General features: G+C 38.3%; 1 protein-coding gene across 1 annotated transcript in view; it reads left to right on the forward strand.

Annotated features, from left to right (window-relative positions):
- LOC149263174 (pentatricopeptide repeat-containing protein At1g80270, mitochondrial-like) overlaps positions 1-17,898 on the forward strand; it is a 62,639-nt gene extending 44,741 nt beyond the window's left edge. Inside the window, exon 3 of the mRNA XM_089425899.1 lies at positions 16,166-17,898. Coding sequence (XP_089282025.1) covers positions 16,166-17,422 — 1,257 coding nt within the window. The 3' untranslated portion in view covers positions 17,423-17,898. The remainder of the gene's footprint in view (positions 1-16,165) is intronic.
- Positions 17,899-26,246: the final 8,348 nt, after the last annotated feature.

A 26,246-nucleotide genomic window follows, 5' to 3' on the forward strand; every position in this document is an offset into this window, starting at 1 on the left:
TCCACATATGTATACTTGGACCACATCGAACTCCACTTCATCAATGTACTTAGATGTAATTGCAAATTTTAACCGACACTGCTCTGTAACATGTATCTGAGTTGATTTATTAATCCAACCTAATGGGTATGGTCTTGGATGATTCTGTGTTTCCAATCCCAATTGATTAACTATATGTTCAGATATTAAATTTGCTTGCGATCCACTGTCAAACATTGTGTCAATCTTTGTATGCTTAGAAGTTATCCTTATGTGGAAGAGTTCAACTCTTTTATCCTCATGTGGAGGATTTATGTTTGAAGAAGATACATTAGTTTTCGAACTTGAACCAGTATCAGAAGTTTTACCTGTTGTAACCATGGCGGTTATCCTCCTTTCATCACCTGAATCTGAACCCAGATCTTGTTGGACTGCTGCAATGGCCTTTTTTTCATCCTTTGCCTTAAGGAACTTTTTGGGCTTAAGTTCTAGATGAAGTTTCCAGCACTTCGATTCATCATGACTGATTCTCTGGCAATGAGAACAAGTAGGTCTTTCCTTCTGAACAATCGCTGATTTCTTTCTCTTCGAAATGTTCTTCCCCTTACTGTCACTGGAATCTTTGGTTTCCAACTCTTTGGATGACTGAGATGACAACTTGAATGGTCTGCCACCTGATTCAATATGTATGGCCTGAACACACACCTCATCAAAATCATCAGGATTAAACATCAATAAAGTATGTTGCAAATATGAATGTAAACTGCCGATGTATTTTAACAAAGTTTCACGTGTATCCAATGAGATACCAAGCGCCAATGCTTTCTTCTTGAACTCCTGAGTAAACTCCTGAACACTCTGCGCTTTACCTTGTCTCAGATGCTGCCAATCAATAACAGTTTGCTGCATGTATCCTAAAGGATAGAACTGTTTCTTAAGAGCTTTCAAAAACTTAGACCATGAAGAGATGACTTTTCCTTTACGCTTTACATCTAGCTGAGTTTTGCTTTCCCACTAGATTAAAGCTGTTCCCCCATTCTAAGTGTAGCTAACTGAATTTTAGTTTTATCTCTAGAAATGTTCTGAATACGACAATACACTTCTAACTGCTTTATCCAGTTATCTAGCTTTTCAGGATTCATTTCGCCATCATAAACAGGTAACTCAAATTTAACATCAAGTTTCAAAAGAGATGTTTTCTTAGGTTTCTTTTTCGTTTCAGATTCTGCACTGGAAGAAGAAGAAGAAGAAGAGGATGATGGAGATGATGGAGGTGAAGGTGGTTTATCATTCTTCCCTTTACCTTTGTCCTTCTTCGATGCCTTTGAAGAAGAAGCTGCATCTCTCGCCTTCTTGTCTTCGTACAATTCTCCCAACATCTGTTGCATAGTTAAGAACGCCTGCTGAAACTGTTCCTCACTCATCTTAGTCTCAGTGTTTTCACCTGCATCAGGTCCTGACATGGTCGATTTCTGAACAACTCGTCGCTTTCCAATCTCTGGATCGATCTGCTCAAGGATTCCTTCTCCTCGTTGCGACTTAGACCTGGTTAACATTCAATGGCACATTCTACAAACGCAACCTGCTCTGATACCAAATTATATGATCTGAAATGACCATATACTAAAAATTGATGTAGAATTGATTAGCCATTAGAGTTTGAATGTTAATTGAAAGCACGGAAATCGAGGAAAATTGCTTGAACAGAACACTTTATGACCGCTGATAAACCATGATTAAGATGCAAAACAGAAGTGAAAACAACGAAAACACAGTTATACCAGACAACAAGATTGATTACGGAGTTCGTCCTTGATGGACTACGTCTCCGGGTCCGCTTTCAAGATGGGCAACTGCTTTTATTAGGAATGAGAAGAAGAAGTCGATTACACAGTGATTTGGACAGACTGAACTTGCACACACAGGCAATTCTGACCTCTGCCATCAGATAGCTCTCTGAACCAGCTTTCCAGCGTCGCTTACGGTTTCCAAATCCGACTTCGGATGCTCCCGAAACACTAAAAACAAAATCGCCTCTATCCCTCCAGAACCCGCATACAAAAGCTGAAAACACTCTCTGCTGAACGCCATGAAAACCTATGAACATTACCTGAACAACCTGATCATAACCAACACCGTCGATACTGAATGACACCCATGAACTGTAATGACGACACTTTGAACACTTGTGCAATTGGATCGACGGATCCTCCTAGATCATAGAGGCATCTGTCTCGATCTCAAATGGTTGTTGCAAGTCTGGTAATGCGACCATGGGTGCCGAGCAGAAGCGATGTTTCAACTCTGTGAATGCCTTCTATTGAGATTCAAACCAAAAGCATCTCTGTCAGAGTGGTTGGAGATGGCCAATCCTGAATGACTTGGATCTTGGATGGATGCACATGCACCCCCCGTTCATCAATAATGTATCCCAGATACTGAACTTGGGTTATGCCAAAAGTGCATTTCTCCAAATTGGCACATAACTTGTGTTACCGCAGTGTTTGGAGAACCTTTTGGATGTGGTGGAGGTGCTCTTCCCAACTCTGGCTGAAGATCAGGATGTCATCCAAGTATACCACTACAAACGAGTTGGTGAATGGCCGCAAGATGTCATCCATCAGCCTCATGAAGGTCGCAAGAGCATTCGTTAACCCGAAAGGCATAACCGACCATTCGAAAAGGCCCTCCTTGGCTTTGAAGGCAGTCTTCCACACATCAGAAGGGTTTGATTGGTACCTGGTGATATCATGCCTTCAAATCGATCTTGCTGAAATATTCCCCCCTTCAGTTGGTCCAGAAGGTCATCAATCTGTGGGATCGGGTACCTATTCCGGACAGTGATCTTGTTCAACACGAGTTGGTGAATGGCCGCAAGATGTCATCCATTAGCCTCATGAAGGTCGCAAGAGCATTCGTTAACCCGAAAGGCATAACCGACCATTCGAAAAGGCCCTCCTTGGCTTTCAAGGCAGTCTTCCACACATCGGAAGGGTTTGATTGGTACCTGGTGATATCATGCCTTCAAATCGATCTTGCTGAAATATTCCCCCCTTCAGTTGGTCCAGAAGGTCATCAATCTGTGGGATCGGGTACCTATTCCGGACAGTGATCTTGTTCAACACCTAATAGTCAATACAGAGTCTCCAAGTCCCATCCTTCTTCTGTACCAACACGATTAGGCTCCCACAGGGTGATGAACTCAGTCAGATGTGACCTTTCTGTAGCAGCTCCTGAATCTGCCTCTTGATTTCATCATTCTCCAGAATTGAGCGCCGATAGATTGGTCCATTGGGCAGTGACGCACCTGGGGTCAGATCGATGGAGTGTTTGACCTGACAGTGCAGAGGAACCCCTGCGGGGGAGGTGAAGATGTCCTCGTACTCCTCCACGACCTTGTCCATCTGTAGTTGTTGTGCGGAGGGGCCCTGTCTGGAGGTCATGGCCATCGTCGTCTTCTTTCTTTGAGGGCGTATCATCAGGAAAACAAATTTCCTTGTTTTGGAAATGAGCTTACTGCATTGTTTTGTGGTAACCAAAGAGATGGTGGTAGGTGGTGCTACCTCCGGTATCCTGTACAACTTATTTCCTAAAGTAACAATAACAACACGAGGCCTTGATTCATACACAGCATGTCACTTCCACAAGTATTGTTGGCCTAATAATACATCACACATCGGAAGGGTTTGATTGGTACCTGGTGATATCATGCCTTCAAATCGATCTTGCTGAAATATTCCCCCCTTCAGTTGGTCCAGAAGGTCATCAATCTGTGGGATCGGGTACCTATTCCGGACAGTGATCTTGTTCAACACCTAATAGTCAATACAGAGTCTCCAAGTCCCATCCTTCTTCTGTACCAACACGATTAGGCTCCCACAGGGTGATGAACTCAGTCAGATGTGACCTTTCTGTAGCAGCTCCTGAATCTGCCTCTTGATTTCATCATTCTCCAGAATTGAGCGCCGATAGATTGGTCCATTGGGCAGTGACGCACCTGGGGTCAGATCGATGGAGTGTTTGACCTGACAGTGCAGAGGAACCCCTGCGGGGGAGGTGAAGATGTCCTCGTACTCCTCCACGACCTTGTCCATCTGTAGTTGTTGTGCGGAGGGGCCCTGTCTGGAGGTCATGGCCATCGTCGTCTTCTTTCTTTGAGGGCGTATCATCAGGAAAACAAATTTCCTTGTTTTGGAAATGAGCTTACTGCATTGTTTTGTGGTAACCAAAGAGATGGTGGTAGGTGGTGCTACCTCCGGTATCCTGTACAACTTATTTCCTAAAGTAACAATAACAACACGAGGCCTTGATTCATACACAGCATGTCACTTCCACAAGTATTGTTGGCCTAATAATACATCACAAACATCAAGGGGAGCAACATCACATAATACCTCATCTGTGAAGGGCTTGATGTTGTATGGAAGGCGACACTGTTGGCTCACGCGAAGATCCCATCCCACCCGATTGTGTACTGTTGGGGATGTGCTGTGGTCGGTAAGCCTAGCCGCTTCACGACCTCTGCCGAAATGAGGTTCTTTTGGCTCCCGCCGTCGACAATGAACTGTAGCGGGGAACCCTTTACCCACATCTGGGAGTGGAAGAGGCGCTTCTCCTCTAGATCTTCGGGTTCCTCCTTCTGGATCTTCGTGGTGGCAAAGATGGTGTTTGGCTCCGCATCGATAATCTGCTTTCCTTTATCATTCCCCTTGTCGGGTTTTGACACGGAGTCGGAACATGCATCTGATTCCGAAGCCTTTAGCTCGGCCACCAATGACTGCTTGGCCTGATACTCACTTGTGTTGTGAGTGGAGCTCTTATGGAACTCACATGACTTTCACGTGTCCTTCTTTGGCTTTGCGTTGTTGTTCTTTGCTTGCGGCTTTGGCAGGTTGCCCTGGGCCACCTCGCCTTGGCTTTGTCCTTTGTTCTGCGGTTTGGGGGCACCTTTCCCTTGCTTCGAGTTCGCAGATCCAAAGTTTCGCTTCTTTTGTTTAAACTTCTACTCGATCTTGATAGCGTATCGGTACGTCGTGCCGAGCGAGGAGATGTCCCGGAACTCCATCTCGTCCTAGATGTACCTATGTAGGTAGCCGTAGTATTTGAGTACCAAATGCTGCTTAGTATCCTTGATACCAAGCTTTGTGCGAAGGGTATGAAAAATATTGGTAAACTCCGGCACGTCTTAGTCCCTTCTCTACCGCAGCGTGGTCCACTTTATGTATTTATCCTCATAGCTTCCGATAAGGTAGTACTGCTCCTTGATGGCATCCCAGAATGAATTCCAAGTGGGTGTGGTTGAAAACAGTGAGGCCGTACTTTCATCCTTCTGCTCGCAGTAGGTTTCCCACTAGTCCTTGATGTGGGGGGCGGCTTTGAGCAGAGCGAAAGTAATCTTTTCCCGTCCCGAAAAATCATGAACAAAAAAATACCCTTCTAGCAGGTTTAACCATTTTTCTACAACGTCAGCATTTATCTGACCCTCAAATGTGGGAATGTTAAAGTTAACTTGTACCTTAAAGGGTGTGGCGCTTCTAGAGTAGTTGCTGGAAGTAGATGTGTCGCCCTTGGGTAGCCGCTTAAGGATTTGGGCAAAGTTGTCCATCCTCGTGTTCCTTTGTCGCTCGAGGGCCTCTTCGAGCAAGATTTTGATAGGATCTCCTGCTCCCTCGTCTTTCTTTTCATCTGCCATGGGAGGTCGTCGAGATTTGCGAGGCTGGTCTCGCAAAGGTTCGAAGAATGAATGAGAAAAAACCAAGAAATAAAATTATAGTTTGATCGAGTAGCTACTAGCAATTAAGTTACTAGGAAACGAATATGGATGCAGATACAAATCCACCAGATTTTTGAAAAGCTAGGATCTTGATACACTTGGAAATGCCATATACAAACAATGCAATAATATTTTTCAATTCTAGAAAACATATTCAAAGTTAAAAATCAAAGCCATTCATGAATCACAACATTAGAACTGAAACCATTAGATAATTTATAAATCTAAAGACTGAAATCACAATGTATCATGCCTTATGCAGAAAGGATAATTGTAAATACAAATTTGAATGACATCAATGGTCACTCTATTCATATGATGATATAGAGTAGATCAACTACATATCCAAGAATGGGTCTACATTCTCATTGTTTGAGTATTTCAACTCTACATCATGATCAATCTGTGATCTTCCTTGAAATATGCATTAAAATGAAGAAATCCCTAGCCAGTTATGATGGTAAATGAAATATTGTACGTTGTTTGAGAACATGATATAGTCTATGTGTCATAGAGTTCTAAGAGGAATCTTCACCTAGAGTTGGATGGGATTGATCTAATTAAATTATTAATGACACAACCATCCTTTGTACACAAAGAAAACCAAAATCTAAGTATATGCTATATCCTATTATCTATAATTGTCTCTAAGTTTTCTTGCTTGCATCATAAAAAAATGAAAATGAAAATTTAAATGTCTCCGTGCTTTCTTGCTAGAATTATCATTTGCTATACAACCTATACGCTATATATAATTAATAACTTATACAACTATATGACCTATAGATTAATAATAAGTAAGTTAACTAAAACTTTAAATATAATATTTGTTGCTTATGGTTTCACATAGGTGGCAAATATGCTCAATGTTTTTTTTTTAAAACTAGAACTTTAATGTTTTTTTCTTGGGATATGATGATTGAGGGCTAGTTGGCACAGGTTCCATTTCAGCAGCATGGGATCTATTTCTAGGTTTGAAGGTTCTATTTACATTATGGACCCTTGCGGATCTGGGTGGATCCATATCCGTATCTAGATTTGAAACATGTTATGTGGATCCAACATCAAGACACCATAGGTTTGGTAACATAGAGTAGCAGATAGAAGAAAGGAAATACATTGAAATTTGAAACAAATTGAAGCTTGGATGACATTCCAGTGGTTTTGTCTTGGACAACCATGTTGTTGCCAATGGCGGCTCACTTGTTTTGAAATTTTTGAGTATTTAGTGGGAGTCAACACCATCCTTTGAACACATGTGGGTAATCCATCCACAACCTTGGCATCAGATTAAAAACCAGAGAATGAAGAGAATGTAGGGTTGAGGTAGAGCCTTGTTACATGAGTGGGATGATGGAGAATATTGTTCCATTTCTCATTTGTCAACTTCCATATTTCAAATCATTTGTTGAATCCCTGCTTCCCCTTGTCCTCATAGTACCTATGGACAACTTTCCTAGCTTTGTTCATGGCATCATACAAGTAGCTTGTTGCAGGCTTTGTCACAATTGACCAAGTGAATAACCTTTACTAAAATTTCACTAATGGCACACACCTCTTACACTTTTGTCCGTAAACTCTCTTGGTACACTTGTTTGGCTATGGCTTATTGATCTAGTTTATCGTTATATGCACTTGCATCCCACTCATATGAAAGAAATATTCCTCCAACATGGAATCAAGGAAAGACTAAAGAGAAGTGAAGTTAATGGCAAAATGCATGATTATGGGATGCACCAATGCCTTGTTCCTCAGTCATAGCCCTTAGAAAATTGCACGATTATATGAACATTTGGTGATTCTCCTCTGATTCAATGATATCCATGATTTAAGAAATTTTGCCCATGTGCTCTAAAATCAAATCAATGCAATGGTCAATATAAAGAGTCCAATACAAGGTTTAATACATCTGCATAAGCAACTTGCAAACGACCACGTAATTAGTAGCATCCTTTGTTATGATTTCAACACGTTGCAGACCTATATCTTAGATTAGCCCATCCAAAAATTGGCATAATAGCTATACATCTTTAATATATGCAAATGCATCATCGTATTTGATAAACATTACCCTATTGGAACAATTAAATTAGAAATTTAGAATGGTCTTGGCCTTCCTATCATTCCACCTCTATGGGATCAGGGTGTATCTTGTGATCTCCCATGACTCCCTAAGCTTATCCAATCTGTGAATGCAATCAGACTTCTCCCTTTAAAAGAGAGGCTTACTCAACTCATCATAGGCAAGGGGCCTTGTACCTCGAGCCAAGAATAACAATGACTTCAAATATTGATTGGTAGAATGGGTTGTTATTGACAATATTGAAAATAATGTCACTCTATAGAAAAACGTCTTGACACAATCTTTTCAGCTTCTTGCTTCTCTGTTTTTTTAACAACTGACTCAATAGAATGTTGTGCCCTAGCAAAGGACCTTGGAACAAAGAAAGGTGAGTTGGCCAAGGGCATTGTGTCTAATGTCCTCTGTGAATTAATTGCCCAAGGAAGGACGTAGTAGCCTATCTAACCCCATAGGTTGTAGTCATTTAAAAAGGGGGACTTATTATTTAAATTATGTAGGTAACATTAGATAATACAAATTAAATTGGTTAAAATGAAGGGAAACTTTTAAGTCACTCAAATTTGAATTTAGGAGGGACAATCCCCAAAGAGAAACTATATAAGGAAGGGAGGAAAGTCATTATGATCATCTGGATTGTTATTCTTTTTGATTTTGGGGCTAAGGCTTTTGGAGGGTTGATTGGTGTCGGTGGTGAAAGATTCCACCCTCTAGCCAATCTTTCAACTTTTTCTCTCTATAGGATTGAATTCTAGCTGGCCTCTATCTTTTTGAGGAAGTGAAGGGATGGAGTCTATCTTGTTGAGGCAACGAAGGGCTGGAGTCTACATTTTTGAGATAGTGAAAGGCTGGATCTATCTTCTGAGGCAGCGAAAGGCTGATATACATTTTCTCGAGGCAGTGGAAGGTTGAGACCTAACTTTTTGGGGTAGTGAAAGGCCAAGAAGCTACCTTTTGAGGCAACGAAAGGTTGGTATATATCTTTTGAGGCCATGGAAGGCTGGTATATATCTTCCTGGGGCAGCGAAAGGCTGAGATCTAACTTTGTGAGGCAGTGAAAGGCTAAGAAGCCATCTTCTGAGGCAACGAGTAGCCTAAAGTGCAACAATCAGGAGGTGGTGATGGTCTTAGGGTAAATTCAAGGTGTTGGGTGACTAGGGTTTGAGGCACCAAAGGTGAATAAGGGTGCAAGGTAGCAGCGAGGCCTGCTGATGTGATTTTGTGGCAACAAAGGGACATAAACAATTTTGTAAGACTAGAAACCATGTTTGTGTTGATATCCCTATTGGGAGACTGGTGATCTTTTAAAGTTTGTTATTTGCTTATCGAATCAACTCTATTTTACAGTGGTTGCTTGTGGAATCAACTATTTCTCCAGTTCTTACTATGTTTGTGTATTCAGTAAAGATCCTCATTGTTTTATAGATTGATGAGTATTGCAACACTATTATGAAATATAATTCTTTGATGTGTTTATTGAAAACCCTAACTTAGAATTGCATCCCAAGGGTAATCTCTCCAAGAGGGACAATACATTGTGGAAGGTGTGATTGACTATTGGGTTTCATTTCCTCAGTTCCTCTTTCCCTGAGAAATATGTGGTTCTCGAGGTTCTTGCTACAACAATTGCAATTTTGAGCCTCAACTCTCAATGAATCTCTCATTTTTCTTCTTATCTGATTGATTGAGTGGCAATATGGACAATTTCCATGGAAGATGCCATGCAAATTTCCACTTCATGCCTTGGAATTTTGGTGAGGTAGTATGTCAAGCTGTTGATCCCCCCATTCATTTCCATCTTGCACAACTTGCAACTCAACCTTTGTCAATTATGAAGGTCAATCAAACCACCATATTCTCATAGTGGGTCCATTGCCTTTGGCATTTCCATAGGGAGCTGATTAAACTTAGTGCACAAAAAGAAGTGGATATCAACACAAAAAACACTGCAAATAAAAAATCAGACCTAATGAGCATAAGGTCTCCCATTAAAAATTGGCAAGAAGAGGAAAATCTAATGGACACTGTAAGACCTATCATAAATCTCAAAGAACAAACAAAATGCGAGCTTAAATTTTGTACATGCCTACAAATATTGAATTGGTAGATTGGAATCAATTCCCACTCCACAATAGTTCCGCCAATGGTGATGAAAACATTTGATTTCCCCTTAGCTTGATGAAAGATGGTGAGAAATTCCTATGTGCTCAATATCCTACCTTTAGTTTTAAAATGAGGTGCCAAACAATAAAAGTTGGATTTTAAAGGATTAATGACATGGACCAAGAGATAAGTTCCCTCAACTTGCAATTAGGAATATAACGATCTTATTGTCGGTTCGAAAATATGTCAATAGTTTGAGGCTATAATGTTGTTGTCTTGGAAATCTTGTGATATATTGCTATATCTGAAAATTTGGTGACCCAAATCCCTACTGCAACAACTGATTATATTTCTCCTACTGAATCAAGTTATTTACAGTATTATACGATAAACATCGAAATAAATACAACTACAGCCTTCACAACTTAAATAATATGCAGAAACACGAACTGAGCAAGAAGAAATAGCACACACACAAGTGACACCATTGTTTTTGGACAAATGTCCTCGAAAAAACCCAATGTGGGAAAACTGGTGCAACAACTGAGGGTTTGAATTATTATGTAGTAATTTATGAGTACAATTCTTCGGATGCCCAAATTGGCAATCCTATACAGAGATATAATTGGACAAAAAGATAGTGAGATGATCTCACCCTGTCACTAGGAAATCCGATATTGATTTGTGCTGGAGATGAGCCTCTGCGCTGTCTCTGTGCAGTATTGCGTCACACCCACGCAATTATTGCATCACTGCTACTAGGATTGCGCTGTACCTCCTCTCGATCCTCTGCTCGTTGGAAACTTCGGCCCTCTAGCCTCGGGTCTCATGCCCCGGCTCCAATACTAGATCCCGACTGTTCCCCAGCAAAAATACGCACTCCCTCTGAAGCTCTGCGCTGCCACAACGTTGCTCTATGCTGCCTCTGCGTGGCCCAGCGCTGCCTCTCCGGACTACTCTCTGCCCTCTCTGCCTTGCACTCTTCGGATTAGGAAAAATTCCTCCGAAAAATTATCCCTGCCCCAAATTGCAAGAAATATCCTCGATCTCCTTCTCTGACAATTGTTGCGTTGCTCTCTAGAGAAAATTGATCTCTGATCTCTCACCCGATGTATTTTCCAAATGCCCATCAAGCCTCTTATAATCTTCTCGTTGATCAGTCAATGGCCCATATTAGATTCTAATCAATGGCTCAGATCATTTTGGCTTGATCCTCGTCTTCTTCTAGAAGTTTCACCCCCAGTTTAATTAATACCCTTTAATTATTTTAATTTCCTAAGTTTAGACTTGGGCATCCATTAAAAATAATTAATTATTTTAATAAAACTGTCTCCGGGTGGAATTTCCCAAAACGATTTATGGGTATTCTGGAATACATGTGTCCTAGCCTCCCTGCAAATTTTGAGGCTTAGAGCACATTTGATGCTACTAGAAATCAACACTCCCTCTTAGCGAGGAATGTGCTCTAGTAATGCAACCTGCTGAAGCATCACCTTGACTCTGTAACATCTCCCTTTGCGCTGCTGATGTCTGACATCACTACCCACCAACTACTGCGCAAATGCTGCATCTGTTTTGCTGCTGACTCTACATGCTACTGCCAACTGCGTCTACACTGCAACTCTGCTCCAACTGCTGCTGTTGGCTTATGCAACAACTGCAACGGAAAAACATCCAAAATACTGAACAAGTGTTCAACATGATGCATTTGTTGCTGGAGTTTCGACTGCTGCTAGCCTTTGCCCTAACCCTCTGAAGCCTCTACGTTGTTGCTGACTCTGCATTGTGCCAACTACACTGCTGCCAACTCTGCTATGCACTGCTCAGTCTCTAGCGCTCCTAGCCACAACAACTATCACTCCGACACTCCTTTGCACTAGCTGACACTGGTCCAACCTGCTACTTCTGATATGGGCTCCCGAAGCAAGGTATTGATTCATGAGGTGGACTCCTCAATGGACCCTACCCATCTGCAGTTCTTTCAAACTACAGTACTAGATCACCCCACCTCTCCCCTGGAGGTATTTGGGCAATCATGGCGAACTCCTCCTCCTTGATCTTTGCGGTTGCAACATGCGGATCATGTTTCTCGTCTTTGTCCTTCTTCTTGAGAGGACATTGTGTAGCGTAGTGACCAAATTCACCACACTAGAAACATTTGATCTTTAAGACATCCTTCTTCCGCCTTCGCTACTCATGCCGCCCCTTTGATGCAAGGGTTGCATTCTCTTCCTCCTCCTTGGGCTTCATCCCACTACTGCTGTTGCTATCAAGTTTGCACTTGATTAAGTCTCGCCCCATCTCTTCCCGTTTAAGAGCGGCCCACATCCCTTCCCAATCTGACAATTTCTCCCTGCCCAGGATTCTTTGGACAAATACTTGCCATTCTTCTGAGATTGAATTCAGGGCCAACCTCACCATCTTTGTAGGTTGAGGTGACGATCCTATAACTGTCAGATGATATTGGACTTCCTGAAGCTTTGATAGGAATGGATCAATGCGTTTCCCCTTCTGCATCCTTGCAGATCTCATTTTTTCCTCCAAGTACATCTTCCGCTGCTCGGAAGATCCCCGATACAACGTAGCCAAAGCATCCCACATCTCCTTAGCAGTCCCTTTGCCAGCAATGTGACATACAACATGATCCCTCACTCCATCGAGGATCAACCTCTTGGTCTTCACTATTTCAACGATTTCAGCTACCACACTATCGACATAGGCTTTGAGATTATGCTCATCAAGAAGGCAGGAGATCCTAGCCTTCCAGATCACATAGTTGGATGCTCTGTCCAACCGATCTTGATCTCTCAGCCCATTAGCTGCCATCTCTGCCAACAAAATGTCGAACTACCTCCTCTCTCCTCTGTGCTGCTACTAGGTTGGCCTACGCACTCCCTGTTGGAGTTAGTAGATCTGCTCCTCTCTACTGCTGCTCGACAATTGAGAAATCAAATTCCCTGGCTAGGAATTCACTGAGGAAGAAATTCCCTCAAAAAGTGTGTCCGTCTTTCTTTTGACGTTTTTTGCCCCAACAACTGCTCCAGAAAACCGCATCTCACCTGAAGATTGCTTTGTGCTGAAGCTTCCGCTGTGCTGCTCCCTTTGCCGTTGACAAAACTTGATCTGGAAATCTTACCTCTCTGTGAACTCACTCAGAGAGAGATTTTCCTCGAGAAACTTGCCCTCTTGGCCTGGACTGCACAATCCCTCTGGGGATTCGACCAGCTGTCTACGCAACACTTCGATCTCTCTCCTTCTCTTCAACACTGGGCTCTTCCGGTCTGTTCTCTTGCTTCACCTGCGCTTTGATACCATATGAAAATTTGGTGACCCAAATCCCTGCTGCAACATCTGATTATATTTCTCCTACTGAATCAAGTTATTTACAATATTATACGGTAAACATCAAAACAAATACAACTGCAGCCTTCACAACTTAAATTTTACGTGGAAATAATAACTGAGCAAGAAGAAATAAAACACACACAAATGACATCGTTGTTTTTGGACAAATGTCCCCGGAAAAACCCATTGTGGGAAAACCAGTGTAACAACTGAGGGTTTGAATTATTATGCAGTAATTTCCGAGTACAACTCTTCGGATGCCCAAACTGGCAATCCTATACAGAGATCTAATTGGACAAAAAGATAGTGAGATGATCTCAAATTGTTAGTGGGAAATCCGACACTGATTTGCGCTGGAGATGAGCCTTTGCGCTGTCCTTGTGCAGTACTGCATCACACCCCACCCACACAGTTACTGTGTCACTGCTGCTGGGACTGCGCTGCACCTCCTCTCGATCCTCTGCTCGCTAGAAACTTTGACCCTCTAGCCTCTCGGTCTCACACCCTGGCTCTAGCACTAGATCCCGACTATTCCCAGCAGAAATACAGACTCTCTCTGAAACTCTGTGTTGCCACAACGTAGCTCTATGTTGCCTCTTTGTGGCCCAGCGTTGCCTCTCTAGACTACTCTTTTCCCTCTGCCTTGCACTCTCCGGATCAGGAAAACTTCCTTCGGAAAATTATCCCTGCCCCTCACTGCAAGAAATATCCTCGATCACCTTCTCCAGCAATTGCTGCGCTGCTCTCTTGAGAAAATCGATCTCTGATCTCTCACTCGATGTATTTTCCAAATGCCCATCAAGCCTCTTCTTATAATCCTCTCATTGATCAATCAACGACCCAGATTAGATTCTAATCAATGGCTCAGATCATTTTGGCTTGATCCTCGTCTTCTTCTAGAAGTTTCATCCCCAGTGTAATTAATACCCTTAAATTATTTAATTACTTAGGCATCCATTAAAATAATTAATTATTTTAGTAAAATTTTCTCCCGGTGGAATTTCTGTAAACGATTACTGGGTATTCTAGAATACATGTGTCCTAGCCTCCTTGCAAATTTTGAGGCTTAGAGCAAATCCGATGCTACCAGAATTCAACACTATATGGCTGATATTTTCATGACATGTGCAACACTAGTCTGAACATTGTCAACCTTGTTTTGTTAATTTTTCTCATACAAAATCTAATTTATTTTACTTCAACAATTATTTAAAGCCTAGAAAATATTTATTTCAAATATTCTGAATTTGTCGCAAAATAAATATGCTAGTATATTAACTAAAAAGTGCAGTGGGAATAAGATAAAGAGATCAATCACACCCCAACAACAAATTTACACCCATCATAGTCTTCTTCATTAAATTTATTGGGAAAATTTTGGGTTACACCCACAAAGAATACATAGAGAAATACAACTATTAGGAACCTGGAAATTTGGCCCCACTGGGGAAATCGGTCTCTGGGGATCGACCTTCCTGAAGAAATTTTTGGCCCTGGAGAATTAGATTTGTCTTACCAGCAAATCAGTCTCCCTTCCCCCCTATCTTTTACGGCCCCTGCGCACTAGAGAAAATCAGCCTCTTTGGATCTTTCGTCCTCCTCCACAATTTGGTTCTCCTCTTCAGCAACTTGCTTTCCCTCTTTCCTGAACTTGGCTTCCCCAAAATTTTCCTGAAATTTCATGTTGCACTTCTCAGCACTTCTCTTCAGTCTAGGCAAGCCTCTCGCTCTAGAGAAAATTGCTTTCTCCACATCTGTGTGTCTTCACCTCTCCCTTGGGCTTATTTTATAATTTCAGTAAGCGAAAATTCCTAACCCTAATCTCCTAAGTCATCAATGGCTAGGATTAAGTCCTAAACACCACTTCAGATCAACAGTTGATATTAGATCTAAGTCACTTAAATAATTTTATTATTTATCCGTAGAACTTTATTATTAGTCCAAAATAATTAATTAGATTAATTACTGTACTTTTCCAAAGTTAATATTAGGAAAGAAATAAAAAAATAACTTACTCCACCAAGCAATCACCTAAAGAGGTAATCAAATATCTTCTACATGCTAAGACACCAAGCCTGTGTAGAAGACGCTCCGAAGCTACAAACACTTCAACATGTTTGGGTTAGTGTTTTATAGCTTGGTTTTGAAGTTTCTTAAACATATATATTAGGATAGAGTGAACTGAACTTCTCTATAAATGCAAGCTTTATTAGTGGAGTCTGCTACGTCCTCGATATGAACAACTTTGGTATTGAATTCTAAAAGGCTATTGGATTCATCTTTGTAAACTAGTTTCAGTGCTATAGTATATATTCTTTCTATATTGTATTTAACAAATCCTACTTTTTCAAGTTGCAAATGTTCAGTCTATGTTGCAAATAATGTTTTTATATGTTGCAAATAATGTTTTTATATTATCCGTTGCCATAGAAGATAGAAAAGGAGGACAGTGCGTAGAGCTTGTTGCTTGTTTGCTGTTCCAGCCTTCTTGATCATGTTGCTTATGGTTTTGCAATAAGCATAGCTTTTTATCCCATCAACTGTCTCAATGTTGCTTAACTACTCATACAAACCTCAACTGTCTCGATGCTGATTAACTACTGCTTATACAAAAGGAGGAACAATGATATACAATTGTATGTACTGAAGAATGTTAATCTGTGTTGGTGTTTAATACAAGATACCTGTAATTTACTAAATTATTATGTTGAGTCCACGTCTTAGTCTTTTATTGTCTTACAACTGAAAGGATGTTGGGTTACACTAAACCATTTTTGGTTTTGTACTCTGACCTGTGATTTGTGCTGACAATTGTGTTTATATATAACACAGCTTACTGTTTTGTCTGCATTTTGTTATATGTTAATTTGCCTTTAAATTTACAGGTGTCAGATTGGTTGGAGGTGAAAAAGCCATTTAAGATGAATGAAAGAGATTATGCATCTCGGCTGGACGTGATCACTAGGGTACTTGGCATCGTTAAAGCTGACAAGTATTTTGCAAGTATACCATTAGACATGAGGGGGCAACGAGTGTATGGAACTCTCTTAACAAACTACTCATCTTCAGGTAATGCTCAGAAAGCTGAAGAGATTTTTAAGAAAATGAAGGCGGAAGGTTTTCCTCTAAATGCTTTTGAGTATAACCAGCTGCTGGTGCTTTACAAGCGTTTGGACAAGAGGAAAATTCAAGATGTATTAAAAATGATGGAAGATGAAGACGTAAAACCTAATATATTCACATACAAGATTCTCATAGATGCAAAAGGGTTTTCTGGTGACATTGGTGGAATGGAGCAGGTTGTTGAGAACATGAAATCTGAAGACATAGAGATGGACAGTGATACTCTAGAATTGCTTGCTAGACATTATATCCGTGCGGGACTTGCTGTGAAGGCAGAGGTAGTCCTGAAGGAGCTGGAAAATGTTAGCCTCACAGACAAGCGCAGTCGTTTGAAAATGCTACTTCCTCTATATGCAGATCTAGGTAAACATAATGAAGTGGAAAGAATTTGGAAAGATTTTGAAGCTTTTCCTAATCTTCGTTCAGATGAATATGTTACTGGTGTTGCAGCTTGGGGAAAGTTGGGTCAACTTGAAAAAGCAGAAATGATATTTGAGAAATTGTTCAATTCTGGGAAGAAGTTATCGGCAAAGCACTATAGTGCCCTTCTCAATGTGTATGCCGACCAGCATTTATTGCTTAAAGGAAAGGAATTGGTAAAGCGAATGTCTGACAATGGGTGTGCAATCGAACCACATACCTGGGATGCACTCATTAGACTTCATGTCAATGCAGGTGAGCTGGAAAAGGCAGATTCCATTTTGCTTAAAGCTTGTAATCAGAGACAGTTAAGGCCAAAGTACTGGACGATGGCTACAATCTTAGAAAAGTATGCAGAAAGAGGAGATGTTGCCAATGCCGAGAAGATTTTTGATAGAATGAGACAAGTTGGCTACACTAGCAGTGGAGGGGCATTCGTTTCTCTTTTGAAATCTTATGTAAAGGCACGTGTGCCTGCCTATGGAATTAGGGAAAGAATGAAAGCAGATAAAATTGACCTCAATGGGAGATTGAATCATCTCCTGCAACAGGTGGATGCATTTAAGAATGATAATACTCTGGAAGGGATACTTGATTGATTCTCTGCGTGTAACTTCCATTACATGTTACAAGTAGTCCACATTATTTTGAGATAAAAGATTATTGCTTGTATTTCAGTGTTTTTCCTTGCATTCTGCAAGGAGAACATTTCAATAGTTAAATATTTTATTGTTTCAAGAATCAAAATATAGTCAGTCCAGCATACTCTCTCTTTTCTTTTATCAGGAAATTTTATTTTTGGTCAGGACAACTCTCAGTATTCATTAAAAGCTGATTGCAGTGTAAATGGAGATGATTTGCCAACTGATCCTTTTTCTATTTGGTTTGATGGGTAGCTCGTAATCAATCTGAGCTAATGCACAATTGTTCATCAGATGATATTTTTGCAACTGTTTTGAAGTTTATGACAAATAGTCATATGCTGCATTGTGCTCGTGGGCATTCCATATCCCATAGTTCAGCTTCTAATTGGGTGGACGTGCTGCAAATTATATTTAATCTGTTTTATAACGCATCTTATAAGTCCTTTTCTTATGTCAACTAGCTCTAAGTGCTGAAATGTGGTCTTTTACTCGGGAGTTTTTTATATATTTTTGTTCATGTTGTGCAAAGAGATATTGTTCAAGCAACATGCTTATCACAGCGTATGCATATGTTTCCAAGAGGGCATTTGATATTCGATTTGCTTCTGTTTTAGAAAAGTGGTTGTTTTATGTTAATTGTCTCTGTCATTATTGTTTTACTGTGCATATATTTTTGAATATCATTTAATTCCTATTGTTCACTTTAGTTTGAACTTGTCATGTACTTGAAAATGTTACTGGTTTTGAGAATAGGTTGTGTTTTATGAGTGAGCATAATTTGTAAATCATTTTACATAGAAAATTGTTGTCCATGTAAAACTCCCTTGTTCCAACCTGGCTAATCATGGCTTTTGTAAGCTCAATTAGACCTTGAAACTAGTTAGGTTTCTGGAATTACTTTTAAATGACTCAAATGGGGTTTCTTTACCTCTATTGTAAGAGTCTTTACTTCTATTGTAAGGGTCTTTACTTCTATTGTAAGGGATGCTGTAAAGAATCCCTTACAAGAGAGGTAAAGAACCACCCCCTTTAGGTCTCAGGTTCAAATTTCAAAGGGAGGGGTTGAGGGTGGGAGCCAATTGTGGAGTTACACTGTGTGCCAAAGGGTATCCAGACTCCACTGAGTTCCACATAATTCTGGTGACTGCATCCCACATTTAGGAAGATCATTCATACATCCAACATGTGGGCTGTGCCCAGCCTAGGTTGGGTGTAGTATTGATTAAAAAAAGTTAATTTTTGATAACAATGATTGAAAAACAATGATTTAGGTTTAATAAGAAGCTTAGATTTTCGCTACCAAATATTTGATTGATATGATTGGTCCAGAAAGTCAAAATAGAATTATGCTCTAAAAGAGAGAGGAGCTGAGAATTCGAGACATGACCTAGTTTCAAAATCTCAATATAAATTTGAAACGTTTAATATTCTGGCACCATTTGAATGCTTGAATGTATGCAACTAAATTATGCAGCGAAATACAATTTAATAAATTGTCAAAAAATTGTGGCGATCCATATCCATTTTACAGACAAATAGAATTAAATTGCAGATTGTGCACAAAAAAATATAATATTTTCATCTTTTAACTAAAGAAAATTTAAGGAATACTCTTAGCACGTTAGCAATTTTCCATCTAATTGTAGGCATGTAGATCAGATTCTGCCACCCACGCTGGGCTATGAGACCACCAAGGTAAAGCAAAAGAACCACCTAGTGATATTGCACTCAACCCAGTCCAATTGCTCTCAAGCCTGAATGAATTTGCTGACCAATGAGCACGCCAAGTAACTCATCCAGCCATCAATCAATCATCGCATTCTCATCCATTGCTCTTCACAATGCAAGGAGGATCTTTCCTATATTTTCTCCACAATTCCCCAGGAATATTCTCCCCTTGTGCTCTTTAATGCAGGCAAGAAGAGTTCACTACAATTATTGCCCTTTGGGGACAACTTGGCACATCAAGGATCGAAGACCTCCAATGAAAACCAATTAATGGGAGAAGCAAAAGCTTCCTCAATAGCCTAGTCTCAATACTCTGTTGAGATTAGGGGTGATTTCTCTTTACTTTGATAACTAATTGTGATGTTCTTTACTTTAACTTGATGTACTTATGATTTGCTTCCTTTGATTATTATAGTGTTTTTATCGTCAAACAACTACCAAAACATGAAGATCAATAGAACAAATGGACACAAGATGTAGGCTGCTAGCTAGGGCCAAAACCTCTCCTAGAGAGGAAAACCCACGAGAAATTCTTCTCTTATAAAATCTTCAAATGACGAATTCCAAGACCATTAGACTCAAGATAGAGACCCCTCCAAGACTAAGTCAACCTTCTTGATGAGCTTTTCTTCCACAAAGTCAACACTAGTCAAACAACTCCAAATTTCAGATTCCGGCATCTATTTCAAAGTTTTAGCTTCTGCTTTAGGTGTACAACATTTCAGCCTCTACCGCAGTTTTGATTTTCGTACGCATGAGTGGTTTTAGGGCATAATTAAGTTCTTTTGGTCCTTACTTGGATTGCTTCTTTCTCCTTAGGAATTTAGCCTTCAACCTCGATCTTCTAGCTTCAAAATTTTGGCGACTCTTGTGAGGATTGCAGTTCTGATTTGTGGCAACAGATTGTGCCCTAAGCCGCTTCACACGGGTGATAGAATAGAGACAAAAAAACTAGGGTCTTTGTTTCTTCTTCCTTGGATCCTCCATCTTCGCTTTTCTTCTTGCCTTCCTTCTTGTGCTTCGATGAGCTTGTGGTGGTATTACAAATGAGGTCATGTGTCTTGTATATATACACTTCCTTGGAGGATGAATTGCCCTCATGATGCCAATTTCATCTTTGATAGGCCGACTTGGCCTTGGAGGAGTGTTTTGACACATATAACTCGAAAATAATTTCTTTTAACTTGTTACAAAATGCTCAATGGAGTCTTTCACATATGACAATGACTCTTTTGACTTCTTGACTCTATGGCAAAACTTAGAAGCACACAATGGGTGCTTTGACCTAGAGCAATTTAACTTTGAGCATGAAATCCCATGCTTTATAAAATAACAATAATAATTTTCTTTCTCTTTTACATTAATTACATAAAATCAGGAGTACATGAGATATTATGAAGACCAAACCTAGTTACATAATTCAACACTCTCATCCTAGGTCCTCAATTTACTTTTGTATCACTGATTTGATCACTTATATGTTTTGTATTTTGTGCCAACATGATGAGTGAAATATTTAGAACTTGAGTAATTCTAGAACATGATAATGGTACATCGTGAATGGTGAATCACATTGGTAGATTGTGAATGGTGAATGCCAATGGCTCTCATGAGAATGGAGGAGAGGGATGGTTTTACATGTAGAGAGATGGCTCATGCATTGTGTGCTCATTGCTTTTAGCCTATGCTTTCGTAACTATGTGAGGTAGATATTTCTCACCAATCACCACATGCATTCAGTGATGGGCTTCTAAGTCAAAGATGGTGTGTGAGTTTTGATCAAGGTGCATAATGAAAAGGCAAGGGGTTTTAGGATGAAGTTTGACAATATAGAGTGGCTTCTCATGGGCTGTCTTTCCTCTTTGCCTCTAGTGAATTGACAACCCTCTTCATGCTATTTACAACCATCTTGAACCTTTATATGTACTTTCAACAACAATATTTACATATATTGGGCACATTGTGACGAATCTATCAAAGGGTCCTTAGAAAGTATATTTATTGCAATCACATGTTGATCCATTCACTGGTCTGGCCTTGGTTTTGAGTGTTGGTTTTGAGTGTTGAACTAGGAATCCAACAAGCATAGTTACATTTATAGGGGTCATGTATTTAAGCTCATGAAACTCCACTTTCTTTATAACTAGTCATTTCTCTAAATCAACCATAAACCATGTTCCGAGGAATAATGTATCCCTGATGTTGCTTGAATGGTCTTTGGGAAAGGAAGGCGTATAGTAAGCATTGCAATTTCCACTGCTAATGGAAGTTTTGTTACTATAAAAAATATGCCATCATTAAAGGAAATTGATGCATCTAAAGAACTAACTTATTTTTTGAATAAGTTGAGTCTTTGTGGTCATATGTATGATTTCTTAAATCTTGTGAAGGACGTGAGAGAGAAATCAAACAATATAACACATTGGAGCTTGTTGATTTAACGTAGGAGAAAACAACTTTAATGAATTTTTATAAGAAGAACTAGCCAAGGTCTTCTTGGAATACCTTTTCTACTACTTTGTCACCTCCTTCATATGAGAATATAAGATATTGACTTAGACAAAGGAATTGTGTATGGTTACATTTGCAAAGAGTGTATGAACTTCTATTGTGTAAGTAGTTTCAATAGAAATAAAAAGCAGAATTGCAAAGGGATATAATTGCATTTTCGGTGCCATGGTGCCGATGCTGACTTGTGCCAACCTCTATTTCATAACTAGGCACATATTAAAACTTTTGTCCAAGTAAAAAGTTGTGATCTCTATTCATGGAGAGAATGAAAACTACATTTCTGAGATGCTTTTTACACCATACAAAACAAAACTAGACTGAGTAACACAAATCCTTCATTAAATTAAGTCATTTACCCCCCAACACTTAAAAGATTTTAAACATGTATATAAGATATTTAATGGTCTTTTTTATTGTTCAAAACATTACTCCTTTAAGATGTATTATAAAAAGTCCCTAGTGGCATCAAAGGATTCTAGCCCTTTAAAATTTGGTATTTTATATCATCTATTCATCACTACCTAACTTGGCTATACTAAATTTTATCATTTGAGCAAAATTTTAGAAGCTAAACAAAGAAGAAATAGAGATTCCATCCACAAACATGGATTTTTTTTGCTAGTATTTGTTATTTTGATATAGTGTTACTTGTTTAATATGAATAAAATATATTTTTTTCAATTGCCTTGAGTTGAATATTATGCAACTGAGCTTTTCCCTTCATCCAATTTATCGCAAGTGAAAAGTCCTTGAATATCTGAACATCTATTATATTCCTTTCCAAGACACATTTATGTAGAGTTAAAAATTCATAAATTTACATAGCTATTGGAACTTGTGCGAAAGCTTGTTTTAAGCTTTACACTGTGTGAAATAGAGAAAAACAAAATTCATCTAGCATTGCTAAACTCCATTAGTCCTTACTTGGCTCCATAAAAAAAAACTGAAGCTCAGAACTTGTCGATTATTAGCTCAACCAATTAAGAAGGGACAACCTTGGAAAGCATTCAATTATTAGACGCCGCAAATCTAATTGAGAGAAAACTTTAAGGGTGGAATTGAGTCTAACTTCAAAGACACAAGTTTTTAACTAGTTAGATTCCCAATATTATTAAGCAACATAGAGGTCTAAATTATTTTAGTTCTCTTTAGTTATACCATTGCTATAGGCTCTCCTCCACCAACTTACCATTTCATACATTTGGTAGACTTGTGCTATGTTTCAACTATTTCTAGATTTTGTAATGCTCAATATTTTGGCCTTGTATAGTTAGAACTTTGATTTTTTCTTATCTTAACAATTCAGTGCTTGATATTTATTAAGATGTGTACATCTAGCCCTATTTATAGGTTGCATAATATTATCTTATTTTTATAAGTTCATGATAATGATAGTTATGCGATTTGTTTAACTCTGCAAATTAAAATGTAGAATTTCAATAGATGGATACCAATTCAAAATTATGTTGTAAATGTATAGCATATGCAAGGCTTTGTTTTAAATAAGCACATAATTTTTAATTGAATGGAAATACAAATATGGACTTTCATATGAAATTTGTGATGTATTCACATGGATATTAGTTATTGGTGAGCTAACTTATAGGTTGATGAGTTATGTAATAGCAAAATGACGTCACTGTTGATGTTGTAGACATCATGACAATAGTGTATAATATAAGTTTTACTTGTGATTTAATTTATGATTTCAATTATTACTTTGATATATGGTAAGTGGTTTTGATAGGATACATAGCTTGTCTAGAGTGGTTGTTCAATGATGTGACTTTAAAGACAATGTGGTTTATATAGGGTGTTGATCCTAGTTTTATTAGGAAAGGTGGAGGTATTACCCACCAAGTATCTTGTTGACCCTAGATTTAACGGGATGGGTGGAGCATTACCCATCATATATATATATATATATAGAGCCATGGGAGGGTCAAGGGTTGTGTTAACCCACACTCCCCTTGATATATAATGGAACTAGTTATTTGTCAGGAAAGCTTGGTCAAGATAGTTGATGCTTTCATTTACAAGTTATATTTGGGGTTAGGTCAATGTAGTTGATGCTCCAACACAATCTAATAGAGGAGATGATATGATGTAAAAAATGGAAGTAGGTTAGGGACGATGAATGATTTGAATTTAGGTGAGAAAGCTACTTGGAGATTAGATCTGCAACTCTTATTTTCTTACTTGGTTCCTATAGTGCTTATAATACTTGTTTTGGTTTACTTTTGTTTTTTTTCTTATTTGATGATCAATGATTGATGAATTATTATAATTTTATTTGTTAAGATTATGAAATGATTCATTTACTTGATATACCATTCTACATGTTTTGTTATGAACATATAGGAACTATGCATTAGAGGTAATGCTTGTTTATCACTAGTACATGCGCAAGTTATGTGTACACTAGCTACACATACATACATTGCACATGTACACTAATACAATTACTTGATGTGTTAATAATTAAACTAAGTTATTAATTATTTAATTATGATTACATAAATATTAATTATTTAATTATGATTACATAAATTATATTACATACATGAATATTTATTAGCATTAAATACCTTCTTGATTTGATCGTTGGTTGGTATGATGAATAAAATGGGTAAGATGTATTGGCATAAATTTTGGCGAAAATTGTAAGTTACATTTACAAGCTAGCATGAGAAGAAAGACTTTGTATTCAATTTTATTATTATTTTATGTAATTGATTCAATATATATATATATATATATATATATATTTTCCAAAAATATAGAAGGGGAGATTTATGACTATTAATGAGGGTAATTAAGAAAACATGGATGTGGGTGTTCAGAAATTTAATGAATTGAAAGGAGGAAATTATGTTGAATGGGGGAGAAAGGAGGTTGAGATGGTGGAGCTTGTTGAATAATTGGATATTGTTGGAAGAAATAGTTTATTGTAACAATTTTCTTAAAGCATATTGTGCTTTGTTTTTCCAATCTAGACAAGTGGTAAAAGAAGGCTTTGAAGACATATTTTTGCTACTTGTTGGATTGCCCAATCCTTGATAACAATTGATCAAATTAAATAGAGATGGAGGTGTTTTTTTTGGTATTTTCATATGCTTTTGTTTGAATGTTTCAATCTTAAATTAAAAGTGTGAGTACTACTAATGTCCTACTTAAACTCATATTTACAAAAAAAATTGTTTAATCTCAAAGATCTATAATATAACAAACACAAAAGAGTTATAATGATGTTAAATGCTATTCCATTTAAAGAGAAACACACTTATATTTAGAACATATATCTTAATTCATTGTATTTAAATGATCAAATACTATTTCATAGAAATTAGTGGAGAGGTGCTACATATGATATTAGAGCCAGGTTTAAAAACTATTAAGGGCCATATTGTGTCAATGATGTGAAATAATGAAGAGATCATACAATTTCGACATATTAATGGTGCAAACCTTTGGGGTTTATGTAATAGAAAGAAGGATTCAATTTTGGTAGCAGAGAATTGATAACAAAGATTGATTTAGTTCCCCGAGGCTTCTGAATGAAGTTCAACACATTTAGTTTGCCTCATATGCTAGATATAACCTTTCTTGTATGTGATCCACAATCAAGGGTTTCATGAACTATCATTGTAACAAACTTTTGGAAACATAACCTCTATCTCGCTTTGGTTAGTTTAAGGCTTTCGGTTACTTACTATATTTTTTACTATAAGCAGTTGCTTAATCTATGCGAGAGTCTGCTTAAACACTTACATGCATTAGACAATTTCTTGTAGAGAATTTAAAACACTATATGACCTAAATTTTTCATGCAAACTCTTTCAACAAGTTGAGAAAACATTTTAACTTGTTACAAAATGCCATTTATTTTTCATTCTCAATCAATGTTGTATGAGAGGAAATATATTTTCATATGGATCTAAGGGTAAGTATTTCCAAAGAATTGATTAAATCAATAGGAATAAGGAGTCCTTGAAATAGGTTGTTAGTTACATTTCAATGCTTGACCAATTAAAATGAAGAATTGCTAGTTGGATATAAAAGTCAAAGTGGTTTCGTCAATATAAGACTTCCTTAACACCAAAGCTAAAATATTCTAATGGGAGATAGGATGAATGGAAAAGGGTTGTTAGTTAAATTAGGATTTGAACACTAATGACATTATATTTATTTATTGATTTCATATATAAAGATCCTTAGAAAAGTAAGGCTTCCACTAATCAATGAAATTATTAATTCATTGGGTCAACTAATCATATTTTTTTTTTTGGATTTAATAAAGTAGTTAATAACTATCATTCATGTATGTTAGAGAAGTTTGAATTTCGTATGGTGTTCAAGACTAAATCAAGTGAGTTACTCTTCCAATGTTAACAAATGGACTTGTCATTATAATTATGGGGAAAATAATGCCATTTTATAATGCAGGACTCCAAATCCTCAATTTGAAATCCCAACAAGAGATGTTGAACCTATTGTTAAAGAATTGGTAGTTATATCTATTGTAATGATTTCATTTCAT

This window comes from Pinus tabuliformis, chromosome 6, assembly GCF_031772625.1.
Source record: "Pinus tabuliformis cultivar Carrire ecotype Pingquan chromosome 6, CPIR1, whole genome shotgun sequence".
Classification (NCBI taxonomy): domain Eukaryota; kingdom Viridiplantae; phylum Streptophyta; class Pinopsida; order Pinales; family Pinaceae; genus Pinus; species Pinus tabuliformis.